Consider the following 20,033-nt stretch of genomic DNA (forward strand, 5'->3'; position numbering starts at 1 on the left):
TAAAGCTAGATAGTAGGAATATGGGTGTTGATGTATTATGTATTGTACTTATATGAATTTTCACATTTTTTCTCCAAAAAGTAAAATAATAAATTATTGTACAGGAATATTTTGGCAACTTATGCAGTAAATCAAAATAAAGTTCTGTAACAAAATGATAGTAAGGAATTAAAACCAATACAAGAAAATAAATATTCGTGAGTTCATATTGATTTAAGTAACTGAATGAGTAAATAAATGGTGGGGGGACGGCTGTTTTTCCTTCTAAACAACACCATCGTAGATGCTGACCAGCCCACCTGGCGACTGAGGTAGGGAGGGTGGGGGCGGAACCTATACCGCAGTCCGGGCAGGGGTGGGGTCGAAACCCCGTGAGAATGTCTGGACCCAGGAGGGGGCGAGGGGTGGGGATCTCGCCGCACCTCAAGGCGGGGGGCGAAAGGGTGAGAACTCCCGGCGCGGCCCCGAGCAGGGTTGAGAGTTCAAGATCCCCCGGCGCAGCGCCGGGCAGGCTGAAATATCGGAAAGCCCCAGCGAACGGTTGCGGTGGCGGCGCAACGTTCTGGGATGCGCACATCCGGGTCCCGGCGGCGCGCGTATGCGCACCCGCCCCAAACATGGCCGCTGTCAGTCGCCTGCGGTGAGTCTAGCCGCTCCTCGGGCCCTTGTGCCTCAGTTTCCCCGCGGAGGGCGGTGTGGGAGCGGTTCCACCGTGTCCCTGCTGGGCCTGCAAACGGCGCATCCGCCGGTGGGTTTCACGTAGGCAGAGGGCGCGTCGGGCCGCTGCCGCGGATCCGGCCCGAGGCGCAGCCGCCCTCGCGGGTGTGGGCGCCTCCAGGCGAGTGTGGACGTCCAGCGGCAGGTGAGGGCGACCGGGATCCTTCCCCCGTGTTGCTGGTGGTTCCGCCCCGCCCCCAGAGCCCGCTTTCCCGTTTTACTGGGACCTGTGGGGTGTCCAGGCCGGGCGACCTCTGGGGCAAAGCTCAGGTCTGTGGTTCTGTTGCTGTCGGGTGGTGGTGGTGGGGTTCTGTGTCTTTCGGTCTCGCGTTGCGCCCGTGGGCTGTGCTGTTTCCCACTGAGTCTCGCGGTTGTCACACGACCGTCTGTTTTTTTTTTTTTTTCCATCTAGCGTTTGCAAAATCAGGTCTTTTTGGTATTCTCAGTGAGTACTGTATTTTTTCCACCTGTTTCTACCTACTTAGGGGGGCCGTTTCGCTTTCGTCTTTCGTTTAGTGGTTAATTTCTTTTGCCCAATTCCCTCCCACCCGAAACATTTTACAATGAAAAGTTTCAAACGGAAAAGTTGAAAGACTTAGCATCTGTTGTACTTGCTGTATGTCATACCTATCTCTCTGTCCATCCTCCTAGCCATCTGTTACTTCATCATTTTTGGGATACATTTTAAAGTAAGTTGCAGATATCACTTGCTTCCCCCAGCACTTCACTATGCTTACCATGAACAAATTATTCAAAGATATTCTGTAATTCTATAATTTCTTTTAATTCTAATTTTTTCCCCCACATTTAGGTCTTTGGTCTATCTGGGATTTATAAGTGTGTGTGTAAGAATTAGAAATTGTACCTTTTTTTTCTATCTGGAAAGGCAATGAAATGTACACCTACTTCTGCTGATGTGTGAGGTTTCCTTTACCTCCTACCAAATTCCCGTATGTCCCTGATACTATTTGGGGCTCTCTTTTCTTACTTCAAGGAGCCCTGGTGGCACAGTGTTTAAAGCAATCTTCTGCTAACAGAAAGGTTGGCAGTTTGAAACCACCAGCGGCTCCGCTGGAGAAGGATGTGACAGTCTGCTTCCGCAGAGATTTACAGCCTTGGAAACTCTCTGGGATCGCTATGAGTCAGAATCAACTCGATGGCAGTGGGTTTGGTTTGGGATTGGTTCTTACTTCAGTGTCCCTAGGTGGTGCAAATGGTTAAGTGCTTGGCTCTTAACCAAAAGGCTGGTGGTTCGAGTCCAGCCAGAGGCACCTTGGAAGAAAGGCCTGGCAGTCTACTTCTGAAAGATCACAGCCATTGAAAAAGCCCATGGAATGCAGTTCTACTCTGACACACATGGGTTATTTATGAGTTGGAATCGACTACACAGGCAGCTTGTTTGGTTTTAGTTTTTTGGTTCTTTCTTCACCTCCAGCAGGTTGCTTAGTTACTGGAACTTCAGGAAAGGTGTTGACTTTGACAGAGCAGCTCCCAGCTTCTCTTCCTTCCTTTCATTTCTTAATGAGTTGTCTTATGTATGCTAGGAGCCACTCTTTTCCATGTGAATTATAGGATCTGTATGTCATGCTCCAGTAAAATTCCTCTTAGGGGTTTGCATTAGAAAGGTACTGATGTTATAGGTTAGTCTGGTGAGAGTTATTGTGGTTTCAGTATTGGACCCTCTCATCTTTGTACTGTGTCCGACTCACCACTTATTCGGGTATTCACTGAAGTCCTTAAAATTTTTCAAGTCGTCATCACAAAGGTATAGTTATTGTTTTCTATTTTTTAGTGGGATTTAAAAATTTTTAAAAATATTTTTCAATTGATTATTGTTTTATTATGAAGGTATTGCTTTTGAGTATTCATAGTTATTCATTCAACAAATGTTTATTAACAGCTTGCTATGTGCCAAACCTTGTGCTGGGTGCCTGGGCTACATCTGTGAGCAGACAGACCCAAACCACTGCCCTGGTGGTGCTTATGTTGCAGGACATTCATTAACCTTGATGAGCTGGCTAAATATTTTGTTATATATATAATCACATACACTTTCTCTTTCCTTATAGACTATCTCATTATCCATCATTTGACATTTATGACAATAGTAAAAAATTTTCTGTCTGACTGTTTTACACATTAACAATGTATGTCTGGCAGTAACGATCGTTGAGGTCCGAGGCAAGAGTAACGCTGGCTGTGATGTTTAAGGTTATGTGTCAGCTTGGCTGGGCTGTGATTCTCAGTGGTTTGGCATTTATGTAACGCGGTAATTTGGCAGTTATGTAATGACGTGGTCATCCTCCATTTTTGCGTAATGCTGATTTCGCATAATGACCTAGTCTTTGGCACCTAACCGTGCTAATAACTGAGGAGAGGGTGTATTTCCTTTAATGTGAAGTAAAAAAATATAACTAGATGTTGTGTCCACCCTGTAGAGGCAGGGTGACTCTCCCACCTGAATTTTGGTTTGGGTATCGAGATTGATGTCTCTCTCTCTCTCTCTCTCTCTCTCTCTCACACACACACACACACACACACACACACACACACACACACACACACACACACACGCAGAGAGGGGATGAAAAGGTTTATTAGTCACATAGTGAAGCTTTCTGGGGAGAGCAGTGTGGTTTCCAAGTAGATTCAAAAATGGCTTGAGGAAGCAAGGAAAGAAGACTGACTCAGCTTTTTTTTGAGTATTTTACTGTGTTTTAGGTGAAAGTTTACACAGCAAATTAGATTCCCATTCAGCAGTTCATACACACATTTTGCGTGACAATGGTTACAATCCCTGCAACGTGTCAGCACTCTCACCATTTCCACCCTACCTGCTCTGTTTCCATCCATCCAATTTCCCTGTCCCTCCTTGCCTTCTCATCTTTCCTTTTGGGTAAATGTTATTTGGTCTCATGTAGTTGATTATTAAAGGAGCACATTCCTCATGGGTGTTATTGTTTATTTTATAGGCCAGTCTATTATTTGGCTGAAAGGTGACCCCCAGGGGTGGCTTCAGTGCCAAGTTAAAAGGGTGACTTAGGGCGGTAGTCTCAGGGATACCTTTAGTCTCTATCAGTCCAGTAAGTCTGATCTTTTTTAGGAATTTGAGTTTTCTACATTTTTCTCCCATTCTAACCAGGACCTTTATTGTGTCCCTGGTCTGAATGGTGGTGGTAGCTGGGCACCATCTAGTTCTTATGGTGTCAGACTAGAAAAGGCTGAGGTTCACATGAGCTTGAGTCTTTAGTTTCCTTTACTCTTCTTCGCTCTAGATGGGGAGAGACTGGTAGATGGCTGCTTGCAAGCTTTTGAGACCCCAGATGCTGCTCACCAAAATAGGATGTAGAACATCATCTTTATGAAATAAGTTATTCCAGTTGACCTAGTTGTCCACGTGATTATGGTCCTGAGCCTTCAAACCCAGTAAATCAATCCCACGAGGTGTTTGGATATGTCTACGAAGTACCCCTAACTGTACCCCTTGTATACTTTATTGTATATATGAATATATATGCAGCGTATACAAACGTGTATACGTATGCCCACAAATATACCTATATACAGGCATACTCGCTTTATTGTACTTTGCTTTATTGGACTTCGCAGATACTGCGTTTTTTACAAATTGAAGGTTTGTGGCAACCCTTCGTTGAGTAAGTCTGTTGGTGCCATTTTTCCAACAGCATGTGCTCACTTCGAGTCTCTGTCACATTTTGGTAATTCAATATTTCAGACTTTTTCATTATTATATCTGTTGTGGTGATCTGTGATCAGTGATCTTTGGTGTTACTGTTGTAATTGTTTTGGGGTATCGTGAACCGTGCCCATATAAGACGGCGAACTTAATCCATAAATGTGTGTTCTGACTGTTCCACCAACCGCCATTTCATAGTTTCTCTCCCTCTCCTCTGACTCCCTATTCCCTGAGACATGACAATATTGAAATTAGGCTAATTAATAAAATTAGACATGACAGTATTGAAATTAGGCCAATGAATGGCCTCTGAATGTTCAAGTGAAAGGAAGAGTTGCATGTCTTTCACTTTAAATCAAAAGCTAGAAATGATTAAGCTTAGTCAGGAAGGCATGTTGAAAGCCGAGATAGGCGAAAAGCTAGGCCTCTTGTTCCAAACAGCCAAGTTGTAAATGCAAAGGAAAAGTTCTTGAAGAAAATTAAAAGTGCTACTCCAGTGAACACACGAAAGCGAAATAGCCTTATTGCTGATATGGAGAAGTTTTAGTGGTCTGTATAGAAGATCAAACCAGCCACAGCATTCCCTTAAGCCAAAGCCTAATCCAGAGCAAGACCCTAACTCTCTTCAGTTCTCTGATGGTTGAGAGAGGTGAGGAAGCTGCAGAAGAAAAGATTGAAGCTAGCAGAGGTTGATTAATGAAGTTTAAGGAAAGAAGCCATCTCCATAACATAAAAGTGCAAGATGAAATAGCAAGTGCTGATGTAGAAGCTGCAGCAAATTATCTAGAAGATCTAGCTAAGATAAATGATGAAGGTGGCTACACTAAACAACAGATTTTCAGTGTAGATGAAACAGCCTTATTTTGGAAGTAGATGCCATCTAGGACTTCCAGAGCTAGAGAGGAGAAGTCAAATGCCTGGCTTCAAAGAGTCAAAAGACTGGCTGATTCTCTTGTTAGGGGCAGATGAGCTGCATTTTAAATTTTAAGTTGAAGACAATGCTCATTTACCATTCTGAACATCCTAGGGCCCTTAAGAATTATGCTAAATTTCCTCTGCCTGTGCTCTGTAAATGGAACAGCAAAGCCTGGAAGACAGCACATTTGTTTACAACATAGTGTACTGAATATTTTAAACCCACTGTTGAGACCTACTGCTCAGAAAAAAAAGATTCCTTTCAAAATATTACTCCTCACTGACAATGCATCTGGTCACCCAAGAGCTCTTATGGAGATTAAAGTTGTTTTCATGCCTGCTAACACAGCATCCGTTCTGCAGCCCATGGATCAAGGAATAATTTCAACTTTCATATGTTATTATTTAAGAAATACATTTTGTATGGCTGTAGCTACGATAGATAGTGATTCCTCTGATTGATCTGGGCAAAGTAAATAGAAAACCTTCTGGAAAGGATTCACCGTTCTAGATGCCATTAAGAGCATTTGTGATTCATGGGAGGAGGTCAAAATGTCAGCTTTAACAGGAGTTTGAAAGAAGTTGATTCCAACCCTCATGAATGACTTTGAGGCGTTCAATACTTCAGTGGAGAAAGTAACTGCAGATATGGTGGAAATAGCAAGAGAACTAGAATTAGAAGTGAAACTTGAAGATGTGACTGAATTGCTGCAGTCACATGGTAAAACTTTAATGGATGAGGAGCTACTTCTTACGGATGAGCAAAGAAAGTGATTCCTTGAGATGAAATCTGCCTGATGAAGATGCTGTGAAAGTTGTTGAAATGGCAACAAAAGATTTAGAATATTACATAAACTTAGTTAATAAGGCAGGGGCAAGGTTTGAGAGAATGGACTCCCAATTTTGAAAGAGGTCCTACTGTGAGTAAATGCTGTCATACAGCATCTCATGCTACAGAGAAATCTTTCATGAAAGAAAGAGTAAATCGATGCTGTAAACTTCATTGTTGTCTTATTTTAAGAAATAGCTGCAGCTACCCCAACCTTCAGCAATCACCACCCTGATCCTCAGCCATCAGCATCAAGGCAAAACCCTCCACCAGCAAAAAGATTATGACTCAGTGAAGGTTCAGATGATGATTAGCATTTTTTTTAGCAATAAAGTATTTTTAATTAAGGTATGTACTTTTTTTTAGACATAACGCTATTGCATACGTAATAGACTACAGTATACTGTAAACATAACTTTTGTATACACTGGGAAACCAAAAAAATTATGTGGCTCGCTTTATTGGGATACTCACTTTATTACAGTGGTCTGGAACCAAACCCGCAATATCTCTGAGGTACGCCTGTATGCATGCGCATGTACTCCCATACGCCTCCCACACATATAGAATACATATCTACCTATGTAACCACTCACATATTTTTTGCTTGTTTTTACCATTTTGCAAGATTGCATATGTTATAGCATTTACTATAGTCGTTGTCTTAGTTATCTAGTGCTGCTATAACAGATACAACAGATGGATGGTTTTAACAAACAGAAATTTATTCTCTCACATTTTAGGAGGCTAGAAGTCCGAATTCAGATTGCCAGTTTCAGGGGAAGTTTTTTTCTGTCTGTTGGTCCTTGTGATCGGTCTTCCCCTGCTCTAGAAGCTCAGCACAGGGACTCTGGGTCCAAAGGATGCCCTCCGATCCCAGTGCTTCTTTCATGGCTCCTCTCTGCTCAATTCTCTTTTATATGTCAAGAGATATTGACTCAAGATATAATCTAATACTGTAGATTGAGTCCTGCGTCATTAAATAACTGCCACTAATCTTGCCTCGTTAACGTCATAGAGGTTAGGATTTACAAGACAGAGGATAATCACATCAGATCACAAAGTGGTGGACAACTACATAATACTGGGAATCATAGCCTAGCCAAGTTGATACACATTTTTGGGGGACACAATTCAATCTTTATAACAGTCGTCCTTTATTCTTATGTACTTCTCAGAGTCTTCATCTACCTTGGTCAGGGACTTCCCCCATATTGTGTATTGCCTTTCCCATCACCAGAGTTATCATGTGTCAACACTCTAGCAAATGATTCCCCCATCCGCCTCTCCCCATCCCTGGTAACCATCAAAGAACATTGCTTTCTGTGTATATACCTATTCTTGATGTTTATAAAAGTGGTATCATGCAATATTTGTCCTTTTTTATTTGACTTAGTTCACTCAGCATAATGTCCTGCAGATTCATCCATGTTATGTTTCATGAACTCATTATTATCCTTTATTGTTGCATAGTATTTCATTATGTGTATTTACCACAATTTGTTTATTCATTCATCCATTGATGGGCATTTAGGTTGTTGCCATCTTTTTGCTATTGTAAATACTGCTACAGTGAACACAAGTGTGCATATGTCTATTCGTGTCACTGCTCTTACATCTCTAGGATATATACCTAGGAGTGGGATTGCTGGATCATAAGATATTTCTATTTTTAGGTTTTTGAGGAAGTGCTATACTGTTTTCCATAGTGGTTGTACCATTTTACAATCCCACCAGCAGTGTATAAGAGTTTCAGTCTCCCCACAACCTTGCCAGCATTTGTCGTTTTCTGTTTTTTTGATCAGTACTAGTTTTCTAGGGGTGAAATATTATCTCATTGTAGTTTTGATTTGCATCTCTTTAATGGCTAATGATTGCAAGCATCTCTTTATGTGTTTGTTAGCTGCCTGAATGTCCTCTTTGGTGAAGTGTCTGTTCATGTCCTTTGCCCATTTTTTGATTGGATGACTCAACTTATATTGTGAGAAGGTGGTGGGGCTGAGGATTGGATGGTTTGAACTTCCTGCCAGTACCAAAGGAGACAGCACCTGGGCTTTCTTATCAGCCTGCCCAAATTTGGGAAAGAAGGGGGGGCTTGAAAGCTGTTAGCAATCAAACATTAAAAAATGGAGTCAGACTATCACACTAGATAATCAGATCAGTGACATTATTAGGACAAGGCTAAAGTTGGCGGCAGAAGGAGTCCTGGCAGTGCAGTGATTGAGTGCTTAGCGCTGCTAACAGAAAGGTTGGCAGTTCAAACCCATCTGGCAGCTCTTCGGGAGAAAGACCTGTGATCTGCTTCCGTAAAGATTACAGCCTAGGAAACCTTATCTCTGTCACATGGCATCTCTATGAGTCAGAAACCATTTGAGGGCACTCAACAGCAACACTAAAGTTGGGGTGAGCAATTGATTTTTGTAAAACAGTACATCAATTGAACAAATCACCCAAATTCTATCACAGGTGGCCCAGAGAGATGGCAGGAATTGTGTGGATGGTGACAGAAGACTGAGATCTGGCAGCCATTGATGTTGAGTATCCAGGTACCATGAGTGGACCTTCTGCAGTTTTGTGGGTGATGGGCTAAGGCCTGTCATGCATGAGCTTGTAGAAATGGAATTTTCTACAAGCTCAGTGCATTCCTGTAGAACTGTTCTCTCATAAAGTCTTAAAGCACCAAAAATGTGACAGACTCAAGGCCCACTTAAAAAAAAGCTTTATTGAGATATATTTCACATACCACACAATTCACCCTTCTAAAATGTACAATTTAGTAGTTTTTGCTATGTTGGCAAAGTTGTGCAACCACCACTACTGTTTACTTCCTGAGCATTTCATCACCCCAGAAGGAAACCACATACCCATTAGCAGTCACTCCACATTCTTTCTCTTTTCCTCTGGCAAACAATAATCTACTTTCTGTCTAAGGATTTGCCTTTTCTGGGCATTTCGTAAGTGGAATCAATCATACACGTGACTCTTTGTGTCTGGCTTCTTTCACTTATACTGTTTTCAAGGTTCATCTGTGTTGTAGCATGTACAACATGTATCCCATTTTGTTTATTCATCAAGTGGTGGACTTTTTTTTTTTTTTTACTTTTTTTGGCTATTATGAATAATGCTGCTATGAACATTTGTGTACAAGTTTCTGGGTGGGCATGTTTTTAGTTCTCTTGGGTGTTTATCCCATTCATATCTGGTAAAGTGGTATCTCATTGTGGTTTTGATTTGCATTTTCCTGATGGCTGATGATCTTGAGCATCTTTTCACGTGCTTGGTTGTCATTTGTATATCATCTTTGGGGAAATTTATTCAAATCCTTTGCCCATTTTTAAATTGGGTTATTTGCCTTTTATTGTTGATCTGTAACAGTTTTTATATGTTTTACATACAAGTCACATATCAGATATGATTTGCAAATATTTTTCCCTTTCTGTGGGTTGTCCACTTTCTATATGGCATCCTTTGAAGCACAAAAGTTTTTAGTTTTGATGAGATCCTATTTATTTTTTTTGTTGTTTGTGCTTTTGTTGTCATATCTAAGAAGGTTTTGCCTAATTTAAGGTCACAAGGATTTATTACTGTTTTTTTAAGAGCTTTATAGTTTTTGCTTTATATTTAGGTCTATAATCCATTTTGAGTTAATTTTTATATAATTCCAACTTTTAAAAAAATTGTGGTTAAATATATACATGAGAAAACGTTTGCCAATTCAACACTGTTTGCATTGTTTACATGTCTTATTAAGTGATATTGATTACATTGTTCATGTTGTGCAACCATTAGCACTATCCTTATCTGAATTGAAATAGCTGATTTAAAAAAAAATTTTTTAATTTTATTGAAAATATACACAGCAAAACACACACCAATTCAATACTATCTACATGTACCATTTAGTGGCATTGATTATATTCTTGAACTGTGCAACATTCTCACCCTCCTTTTCTGAGTTATTTGTCCCCAATTGACATAAATTCACTGTGAAATGGCTAATTTTTATAGTCAATATTTTGTAATGGGTTAAGTGGACACAGAACAGGCGGGTTAAATAGGATCAAAGGAGGAGAGAGGGTACCTTGTTGGAAGCTGGCTTTAAGCACTTACTCGGTCAGGCAGCCCAGGGGGTCCAGATGATCTGGGTCTCATCCACAGGGGGACGGTGACTTACTTCCTGTGTTCTGACTTGAAACAACGTCAGTACAATTTATCACAGAAAACAGTTCTCTAGTCTCCCAAGTCTCAGCATGTGCTGGGGCAGTGTTCAGTGTATAGAAAGCCTTGGAGACCACCCCCTCCGATGGTGATGGAGAGCAGAAGGACTGTTGGGGACAGCATCAGCAATACTGGGGTCAGGGTCAGAGGAACAATGGGGGAAAAAACAACTGTAAGATACATGAATAGCATCAATATGGATTTTTTTACAACATAGTTTCTGTACCATTGTATTGCTAAAAATAATACATAAACATGTAGGTGGGTAATAGTTATTATATTTTAAATAATTTATGTTTTGTTGAGAATATGCACAGCAAAAACATACAGTAGGGAGAATGTAGAGGAACCCACCCACTGGCAGGTAGGGGTTTGGTGGTGGATATTTCTACATACTTAACTGTAGATGTGGCTCATATAGAGCACACAAGAGGTACAGTTGGGGACTCCCCTTAGACATAACAAACACCTCGTGGGATGAAATCTCTAGGCTAGAAGACAAAAGACCATAGACTTGGGGGACAGCTACATTATTTGGCGCAACATAGTCCATAAAGACAGTATTTTGCATCCTACCTTGGTGAGTAGCATCCGGGGTCTTAAAAGCTTTTGTGCAGCCATCTAAGATACAACTATTGGTCTTTTCCTGTTCGGAACAAAAGAAGTGAAAAAAACTAAAGACTCAAGGGAGCAAAAGAAGTGAAGAAAACTAAAGACTCAAGGGAGCGATTAGTCCAAAGCCTACACAGCCCGAAACTAGAAGAACTAGATGGTGCCTGGCTACCACTACCAACTTCTCTGGGATCACAACAGAGGGCGCTGGACAGAGCGGGAGAAAACTGTAGAACAAAAAATCAAATTCACAAAAAGACCAGACTTACTGGTCTGACAGAATGGAGGAACCCCCGAGACTACGGCCATAAGACACCCTTCTGATTTGGAAGTGAAGCCATTCCCGGAGGCCACCTCCCAGCCAAGCAATAGACAAGCACGTAAGATAAATAGTAACATTCGAGAGGAATGTACTCCTTATAACAGTCAATTATAGGAGATCAGAAGGGCAATATCTGCCTAAAAGCAAAGACGAGAAAGCAGGAATGGGTAGAAAATCAGGACAAAAGGAAACAGGGAACCCAGGGCGGAAATGGGAAGAGTGCTGACACATTGTAGGAAATGAAACCAAGGTAATGAAACATTTTATGTGTATACTATTGAATGGGAAATTAATTTGCTCTGTAAACTTTCACTTAATGCGCAAAAACAAGCAAACACACCGAAGGACAATTCAGTAACATTGATTACATAATGAGTCATTTTTTAAACAACCTTAATTAATGAAATTCAGTGGGGTTGCTGCATTAAATGCCATAGCTTCATACTATTTTGCCTAAATCTGTAGTGTTCTCCTATATACTTAACAATTGTTTATTTTTGCAGTAACCTCCCTTTGGCACTCAGACCCTCAGTAACTGAGGGTGGAATTGAAAGGGCCAGCGTCCATTGAGGAGAGAGAATGCAGTGTGTTGAATAAGCCCATCAATTCTAGGCAGATTGCTCTAAGCTTCCTTCTAAATGAAGGTGCCTTTTTCCTAACTTCTTGTAGCACATGGAGTATCATTCTTTCCTAAAGTACTCCTGGTTGATACCTGTGTAGCGTCCCTGGCCAACACCCATCAGATACTACCAGGAACACCCGCCCCATCTTTGTGACAGGCAGACACCTTGGTAGATTTCTAGACCCTTCCAGGGGAACTACTGCCCAGGTGGAAAGCTGCTGGAAAGCTGTGCCCCTTGCCCAACAGGGGCTTTATCTGGGCTTAACATTACTAGAGTCTTTCTCAAAGGCTTAAACAGGGGTACACAGCTGGGGTTCTGGCAGACAGTTGAAAACCAGATTAAAACTGTCAATACCACAGGATGCTAGAAAATCCAAATTCTTATAAATCAGTCATAAATTTTTGGTTTCAGATGTCCTCATGGTTCGTGTCTGATTTTACTTTTGCATTTACATTTGTGAAAATAGTGACATTTCCAGTTGTACCGTGACATTGTCTTTCATCATAGCATGGGATGGGGCTTGTCCCTGCTCACAATGGGTGGAGGGGGAGGTGCCTCCTCAAACGGATGATTGAAGGAATGCTGTGGAATGACACTGCTGCCAAAGACAGATCATCACTGCAAGGAGTGGAATTTAAAAGAGTTTTCTGGTCCCTGAGCTAGAGTATCCAAAAGGAATCTAGAGTTACGTTGGCTCAAGCAAATGCCGGGAGATTTTCTGAATAAAGACCAGCACCTCAGGCTCTGGGTTTAGCACTACACAGTGCAACCAGCTTGAAAACATTTTAAAGTAAAGAATAGAGAATAACGTTAGAAACACCATGTACTCCGCACCTGGACTCCTGATATTTGCCATATTGGCGTAGCCCCTATTGCCATCGACTCAATTCCAACTCATAGCAACCCTATAGGACAGGATGGAACTGCCTCATAGGGTTTCCAAGGAGCACCTGGTGGATTCGAACTGCTGACCTTTTGGTTAGCAGCTGTAGCTCTTAAGCAGTATGCCACCAGGTTTCCTATTGACTTAGGTCATATTTATTTTTTACAGTTTTATTGAGATATAATTCACATACCATACAATTCATTCTTCTAAATAAAGTGTACAATTCAGTGGTTTTTAGTATATTCACAGGTTGTGCAGCCATCACCACTGTCTAATTGCAGAACATTTTCATCATCCCAGAAGCCCTGTACCCATTAGCAGCCACTTCCCGTTTGCTGCTGCCTAGGCAACTAATAATATACTTTCTCTGTATTTACCTATTCTGGATATTTCATGTAAATGGAATCATATAATATGTGGTCCTTTGTGTCTGGCTTCTTTCACTTTATGTCTGGCACAATGTTTTTACAGTTCATCCATGTTGTAGCATGAATAAGGCCCTCATTTTTATGGCTGAATACTATTGGGTTGATATACTGCATTTTATTTATCTGTTCATCAGCTGATGGACATTTGGGTTGTTTGTATATTTTGGTTATTATGAATAAAGCTGCTATGAACATTTGTGTACAAGTTTTTATGTGGATGTATGTTTTCATTTCTCTTGGGTATATACTTAGGAGTGGGATTGCTGGGTCATATGTGTTAACTCTCTGTTTAGCCTTTGAGGAACTGCCAGACTGTTTTCCAGAAGTGGCTGCCCCACTTCATATTTCCACCAGGGTATGATATTTCTGATTTCTCCACATGCTTGGCAACACTGTTTTTGTCTGTTGTTTATTTTAGCCTTCCTACTGAGTGCATTTCTTTAACGGCTGTTGATGTTGAACAGCTTTTCATATGCTCATTGGTCATTTGTATATATTTTTCGGAGAAATATCATTCAGATCCTTTGCCCATATTTTAAGTTGGGTTATTTTTCTTTTCATTATTGAGCTTTGTAAGAATTCTTCATATATTCTAGATACAAGTTCTGTTGGATGTGATTTGAAAATATTTTCTCCGGTTCTGTGAGTTGTCTTTCCACTTTTGTGATGGTGTTTAAGTCTTACTTTAATAAAAGAGGTATGTTATTATTGTATTTTTATGCAGATTGCACACACTTTCTATGTTTGCCAACATTGCCCTCCTCCTGCGAGGTATTTTCTGTAAGCGCTGTTATGCCAATTTTTTTACATGTTGCTGTAAAAAAAATTAGCATAGCACACTTAAGAAAATATCTCGAGGAGGAAGGGCAAGGTTGGCAAACAAATGTAGAAGGTGCATTATTTGTGCAAAAATATGATGTAGATGAAATGGAAGTCTCCTTTGTCCCTCGAGACCTCTTCCCCTCTTCGACCCTGAGATAGGTGTGATCATGGCTTTGGTAGGCTTCCTGTCAGGGTGGTTTTGTATTTTCATTTCCAGATGTGTACACACATATATCCTATTTTATATTTTTTACTTAACTTGTCGTTTCTGTGATCTGGTTTTATTATTCTTCTCTTCTTCTATAGCAAGGTGTTTTCACCTTGCCAGTATCGATACTTGGGGCCAGATAATTCTTTGTGGTGGGTTCTGCTGTGTGCATTGTAGAATGTTTAGCAACATCCCTAGCCTCATTAGATGCTGGTAGTTCCCCTTCCCCACCAGTTGTGACAACTAAAAAATGTTCCCAGACATTTCCAAGTGTCCCCTGGAGGTAAAACTATCCTGGTTGAGAACCATTGCTCTCCAGGCTTGGAAGTTATACACTTTACATTTATTCCTTTATACCTGGCTTGACCAGGTCTGACACCAATTACAAACAATATAAAGATCTCAGAACACTTGATTTTGTTATCATTTTCCCATCTCACAGGCCATTGCTGTCCAGTATTTGTCTTCCCTGTTGTTAACTGACCTTAGTGAGTCATTATTATTGCTGCATTTTATATGGTCTTTGCTGGGTTGATTAACATACACGTTCATCATTTCTTTTTCTTTCTGTGACTTCCTTCTGTGTTTAGTTTCTTTCCTGAAGAACAAACTTTTCTAATTTTTTTGGTGACTGGTATTGTTTGAGGTAGACTCTTTTTAGTTTTCTGAAACTCTTTATCTTGCCATTATTTTTGAAATATAGTGTAGCTGACGGTGTTTCCTGTCAGTATTTGAAAGTAATCTTTCATTACCTTTTGGTTTCTTATTTTTGCTATGAAGTGATCCATCATGATAATTTTCATTCTTTAGCTAGTGGTCTGTCTTCTCCTTGCTGTCCTTTAAGATCATCGTCTTAGGTATGGATTGATGTTCATTTATCCTGCTTGGGACTCATGCTTTCTAAGTCTGAGATATCTACAAGTGAGATTTCTAGGTAGTAGAGTGTCCATTTTATGTTTCAACATTGTTGCCGTTGAATCGATTTTTGACTTATGACGACCCCACGTGACAGCGTAGAACTGCTCCATAGGGTTTCCTAGGCTGTAATCTTTACGGAAGCAGATCACCAGGTCTCTTCTTCCATGGAGCCACTGGGTGGGTTTATATAGCTGCTACCAAATTACTCTGCTGAGCAGCCCGACCACTTTACACGCCCACCAAATCTATTCCTACAGGGCCTTCCTAGGCTTTATATTATCACTTGTTTTGTTTTTATTCATATGAAATGTTTATGCTTGGTGTTCTTAAAGTTGCAGTTTGTATTTACCTGAGTGATGGTGAACATGAGCACATTTTTATGTTTTTAGGCCATTTTTATTTTCTCTCCATGAATTAATTGCTCTTTGTGTTCTTACCCGTTGGTTCTTCTTTCCTCTTCTTCTTTTTCTGTGTGTGTGCGCATGTGCTTTTCTGTAGGAATTCTTTATAGATCTGAGGCATTAATACTTTAATATTTTGTAGCATTTTCTCTCCGTTTGCCAATTGTATTTTGATGGTTATTGTGTTTTTTAATGTAGGAGAATTTTAAATGTTTGTATTAAATATATTCATTCTTGTCTTTGTGGTTTTGCTTGTTAAGCCTTGTTGACCATGGTCTGCCCCAGTCATGAAGATATCCAACATAATTTAAACTTCGATTTTATGTTCAGGTCTTTAACTGTAATTTTTAAAAATACATGTTCTAAGGTAAGGACCTAATTTTATTTCATTTATAACCAATTGTCTTGACACTAATTATCGAGAAGTTCATGTGTTTGGTTGAAATGCCACCTTTAATGTATATTAATTCTTTTTATTTTATTCCATTTATATCTTTATCCATTTCTTTTCCAGGGTCATGCTCTATGTTATTGTCACTTTATCTTATGTCTTGATGTCTAGTAAGGAAAGTGTCCTATTCCATTTCAGAACTGTCTTGGCTTGTATTGCATGTTTGTCCTGCCATGTGTGTATTCTAGAATCAGTTGTTAGGTACAACAGGAAATCATTTGGAGGCCTTTGAGTTGCATAGACTTCATAGATTTAATTAAATGAAGAAGGACATCTTTGTATGGTATTCATGCACATTCTCCAACTCGCCAGTTATTTAGATTTTTCTTTATGTTTTTCACTTGATCTGATACTGTCCTCTTGTTTCTATGTGTCTTAGGTGTATCTTTCAGACTTCTCTGCTTGAAATGGCTGTTTATCACACAGTTCTCTTCAGGAAAATGCTAGGAATTCCTAGTCCAGTGGTTTATTAACATTCTGAGTGCCAGATCCCTTGGGAGACCTGGGTATTTTGATTCTGGGAGCAGGTCAGAGGAATGAATGACAAGTATCAGATGTGTTTCTGGTGGGGAGGTTTCTGGACTCCTCTGAGAAACACTGCCATGATTCTGTTACATGACTTCTGAGTTTGTCATTACCTTCCCCTACAGGAGAAATTGTCACTTTGACCACAAAGCTGGGGTGAAGACTGCGCATTTAGCACTGTCATAAGCACATTGTAAAATTGGGGCTTTAGAAATATGAACTGCTTGTCAGTATGGGCAGTGGGTGATGGGGACAAAAACATGACGACTGAGACGGCATTCCAGAGTGAGTGATGATGCCCAGCCTCTTATCTCCCAAGGCTCAGGCCAATCGTTTTGTTGATATTTTCCCCCAATACCATTCTTCCCCCCTGGGCTCCCCTGCCTCCCCTCTCTGGGCTGGATACTTTAGCTACACTATATTTAATTTCTAGGAGTGTGAAAATGCTATATGGATCTTTATGAACTTTTTCTTTACTCATTCTCTTGTCTATCATACAAATCTGAATTTGGAAAAAAAAGTAAAAATACGTACCCGCCTGCTTGGCTCCACCATCATTTTCCATTCTCTTCAAGGAATCCAAAAAAACCAAACCAAACCTATTGCTGTTAAGTCGATTTCAACTCATAGCGACTCTATAGGACAGAGTAGAACTGCCCCATAGGATTTCCAAGGAGCACCTGGTGGATTTGAACTGCTGAGCTGTTGGTTAGCAGCTGTAGCTCTTAACCACTATGCCACCGGGGTTTCCATTCTTCAAGGAATACTTCTATGTATTTAACTCTTTTTTCGCCTTTCTTTACAGCCTGGAATTCGAGACTGGAAATGATAGCTCAGAATATTCCTGAGGAAGAAGAACTATCCTGTGACATGGAAATGGAAGGATTTACAAGAGAAGGACCCTGTTTCTTTCCTGTAGGTGATGATTGGGATTGCAAGAACCAGAAGGGACATTTGAGACAAATGGCTTTAACTCAAGATAAACCAGGGACTCAGAAAGCCATCTATGAATATCCTGGATTCAAGGCATATCTGAATATAGGCTCAGACCTTCCGCCATCTCAGATAGTGCCCACAACAAATGGTTTCCATGTACATGACTCAGATATTACAGGTTTAGATTGTAACCCAGCTTATGCAGCTAAGAGAACAGGTGAAAGTGATGCCTGTGGAAAAGCCTTCTGCCAGTCCATTGACATTATTCAATTTGGAAGAAACCAAACGAGAGAGAAACCCTATAAAAACCCTGAAAGTGTTTCATCTTTCAACCATTTTACCTCCCTTGGTGAACAAAAAATAATGAAAAGAGACAAGAAACTCTTTGAAGGTAAGGACTTTGGGGACATCTTTGCCCTGAGTTCATCTCTTAATCAAAACGGGAGGAGTCACCTTGGAGAGAAACTGTATAAATGCACTGAATGTGGCAAATGCTTCAAACGGAACTCTTCTCTTGTTTTGCATCACCGAACTCACACTGGAGAGAAACCTTATACTTGTAATGAGTGTGGAAAGTCTTTCTCCAAGAACTACAACCTGATTGTGCATCAAAGGATCCATACAGGAGAGAAACCCTATAAATGCAATAAATGTGGGAAAGCCTTCAGTGATGGGTCAGCTCTGACACAGCATCAGAGAATTCACACTGGGGAGAAACCTTACGAATGCCTAGAATGTGGAAAAACCTTCAACCGAAATTCATCCCTTATTTTACATCAAAGAACTCACACAGGGGAAAAACCATATAGATGTAACGAGTGTGGGAAACCCTTCACTGACATTTCCCACCTCTCTGTGCATCTCAGAATCCATACAGGGGAGAAGCCCTACGAATGTAGCAAATGCGGAAAGGCATTCCGAGACGGTTCATACCTTACCCAGCATGAGAGGACTCACACTGGAGAGAAGCCGTTCGAATGTGCGGAGTGTGGCAAATCCTTCAACCGCAACTCTCATCTCATTGTGCATCAGAAAATCCATTCTGGGGAGAAACCATATGAATGTAAAGAGTGTGGGAAAACATTCATTGAGAGCGCTTACCTCATCAGGCACCAGAGGATTCATACTGGCGAGAAGCCCTATGGCTGTAACCAGTGTCAGAAACTTTTCAGGAACATTGCCGGCCTCATCCGCCACCAGAGGACTCATACTGGTGAGAAGCCCTATGAGTGTAATCAGTGTGGCAAAGCTTTCAGGGATAGTTCCTGTCTGACCAAGCATCAGAGGATTCACACTAAAGAGACCCCATACCAGTGTCCAGAATGTGGCAAATCCTTCAAGCAGAACTCTCACCTGGCAGTACACCAGAGACTCCATAGCAGGGAGACTCCCAGCCAGTGTCCTCAGTGTGGGAAAATGTTTAGGAGGAGCTCATCCCTCATCCGACATCAAAGAACACATCTTGGAGAGAAACCCATAGAAATACAACAAACTCTTATCACTCATTATCAGAAATTTGCGTAAAGAAGGCAGATCTTCAGATGTGATTTCTCCCTGGCTAGAAAAGAAATCTTCAAGTTTTTCATTGAATTGATGAATGTGAGACATTTCTTAGTCACATTGTTAAGTCTATAATTGGGGAAATTTTAGTAAAAATATAAGATGATAATAAATGTGGAAAAGGCCTTCAGGGATGATTCAGCCTGTACCAAACGTGATAGCACATACACTGGAATAAAACCTGTCTTGTGAACATGAGGAAGATACTTCCCCAGAGACACCTGCCCACGTCTGCATCAGAGCGCTTTAAGTAGAAAGAACCTGTAAAATGTATTCAGTAAGGAATTGGTATGAAGAATCTTCTAGTAGGGAGTTGTCACCTTATTGTACATCAGCAAGCTCTTACTAGAATCAAACCTTGTAAGTGTAGTTAGTGAGAGATGCTTTTGGCAAGGGCTCATATTGTCCTTTCTGTATCAGCAAAGGCATACTGCTGAGAGAGCCTCTACAATGTTCCACCCCACAGTAACCACAGAAACCTTGTTTTGAATGTTATTTTTGAACAAAATACCTGCTTGTGTTATAGTGCTGCCAGAGTGCTGAAAAGTCATTTCACAAGGGGCAATTGGATGAGGAGGTTGCTTGTGAATGACCAGTGAAGTCATTCCTTTTAAGAAAAGACTAAAACAGGCTCTTATTAAACGGGAGAGGCTGCTGCCAAGAAATGTGATGCATTGCTTTAGTTGTTGAAACAAATTCAGTCGTTATGTTTACATTATCATTCCCCCGTTGTTCATTTAGGACACTTCTAGCTTGTTCCCTACAGCTCCTCTGAACCATAATTTTAAAGAGTTGTTGCCATGTTCAGAATTCTTACAATATGGTAGGCAGCAAGGAGAAGTTACAAAATAGAAGATTCACTGTCATTCCAGGGATGTAAAGATGTGTGACTATGTAGATGTAGATTGGAAGTGGACAATGGAGACGTGAACAGGGTGGTTTTCTTAGGCGACTGGAATTGTGTA

At 40.7% G+C, this 20,033-nt stretch overlaps 1 protein-coding gene across 3 annotated transcripts; it reads left to right on the forward strand.

The window, feature by feature from the left end:
* The first annotated feature begins 583 nt into the window (after positions 1-583).
* Positions 584-19,690, forward strand: ZNF329 (zinc finger protein 329). Of its 3 annotated transcripts, none has more exons than XM_023741243.1 (2): positions 584-640; positions 17,378-19,690. In XM_023741243.1, the coding sequence occupies exon 2, from the start codon at positions 17,398-17,400 to the stop codon at positions 19,030-19,032; it is 1,635 nt and encodes a 544-aa protein (XP_023597011.1). In that variant the 5' UTR covers positions 584-640; positions 17,378-17,397; the 3' UTR covers positions 19,033-19,690. The 3 variants fall into 3 exon arrangements, with proteins under 3 accessions (XP_023597011.1, XP_023597013.1, XP_023597012.1); XM_023741245.1 differs by lacking the exon at positions 584-640 and adding an exon at positions 659-862; XM_023741244.1 differs by lacking the exon at positions 584-640 and adding an exon at positions 7,879-8,704.
* Positions 19,691-20,033: the final 343 nt, after the last annotated feature.

Source organism: Trichechus manatus, unplaced genomic scaffold (genome assembly GCF_000243295.1).
Source record: "Trichechus manatus latirostris isolate Lorelei unplaced genomic scaffold, TriManLat1.0 scaffold00176, whole genome shotgun sequence".
NCBI lineage: Eukaryota > Metazoa > Chordata > Mammalia > Sirenia > Trichechidae > Trichechus > Trichechus manatus.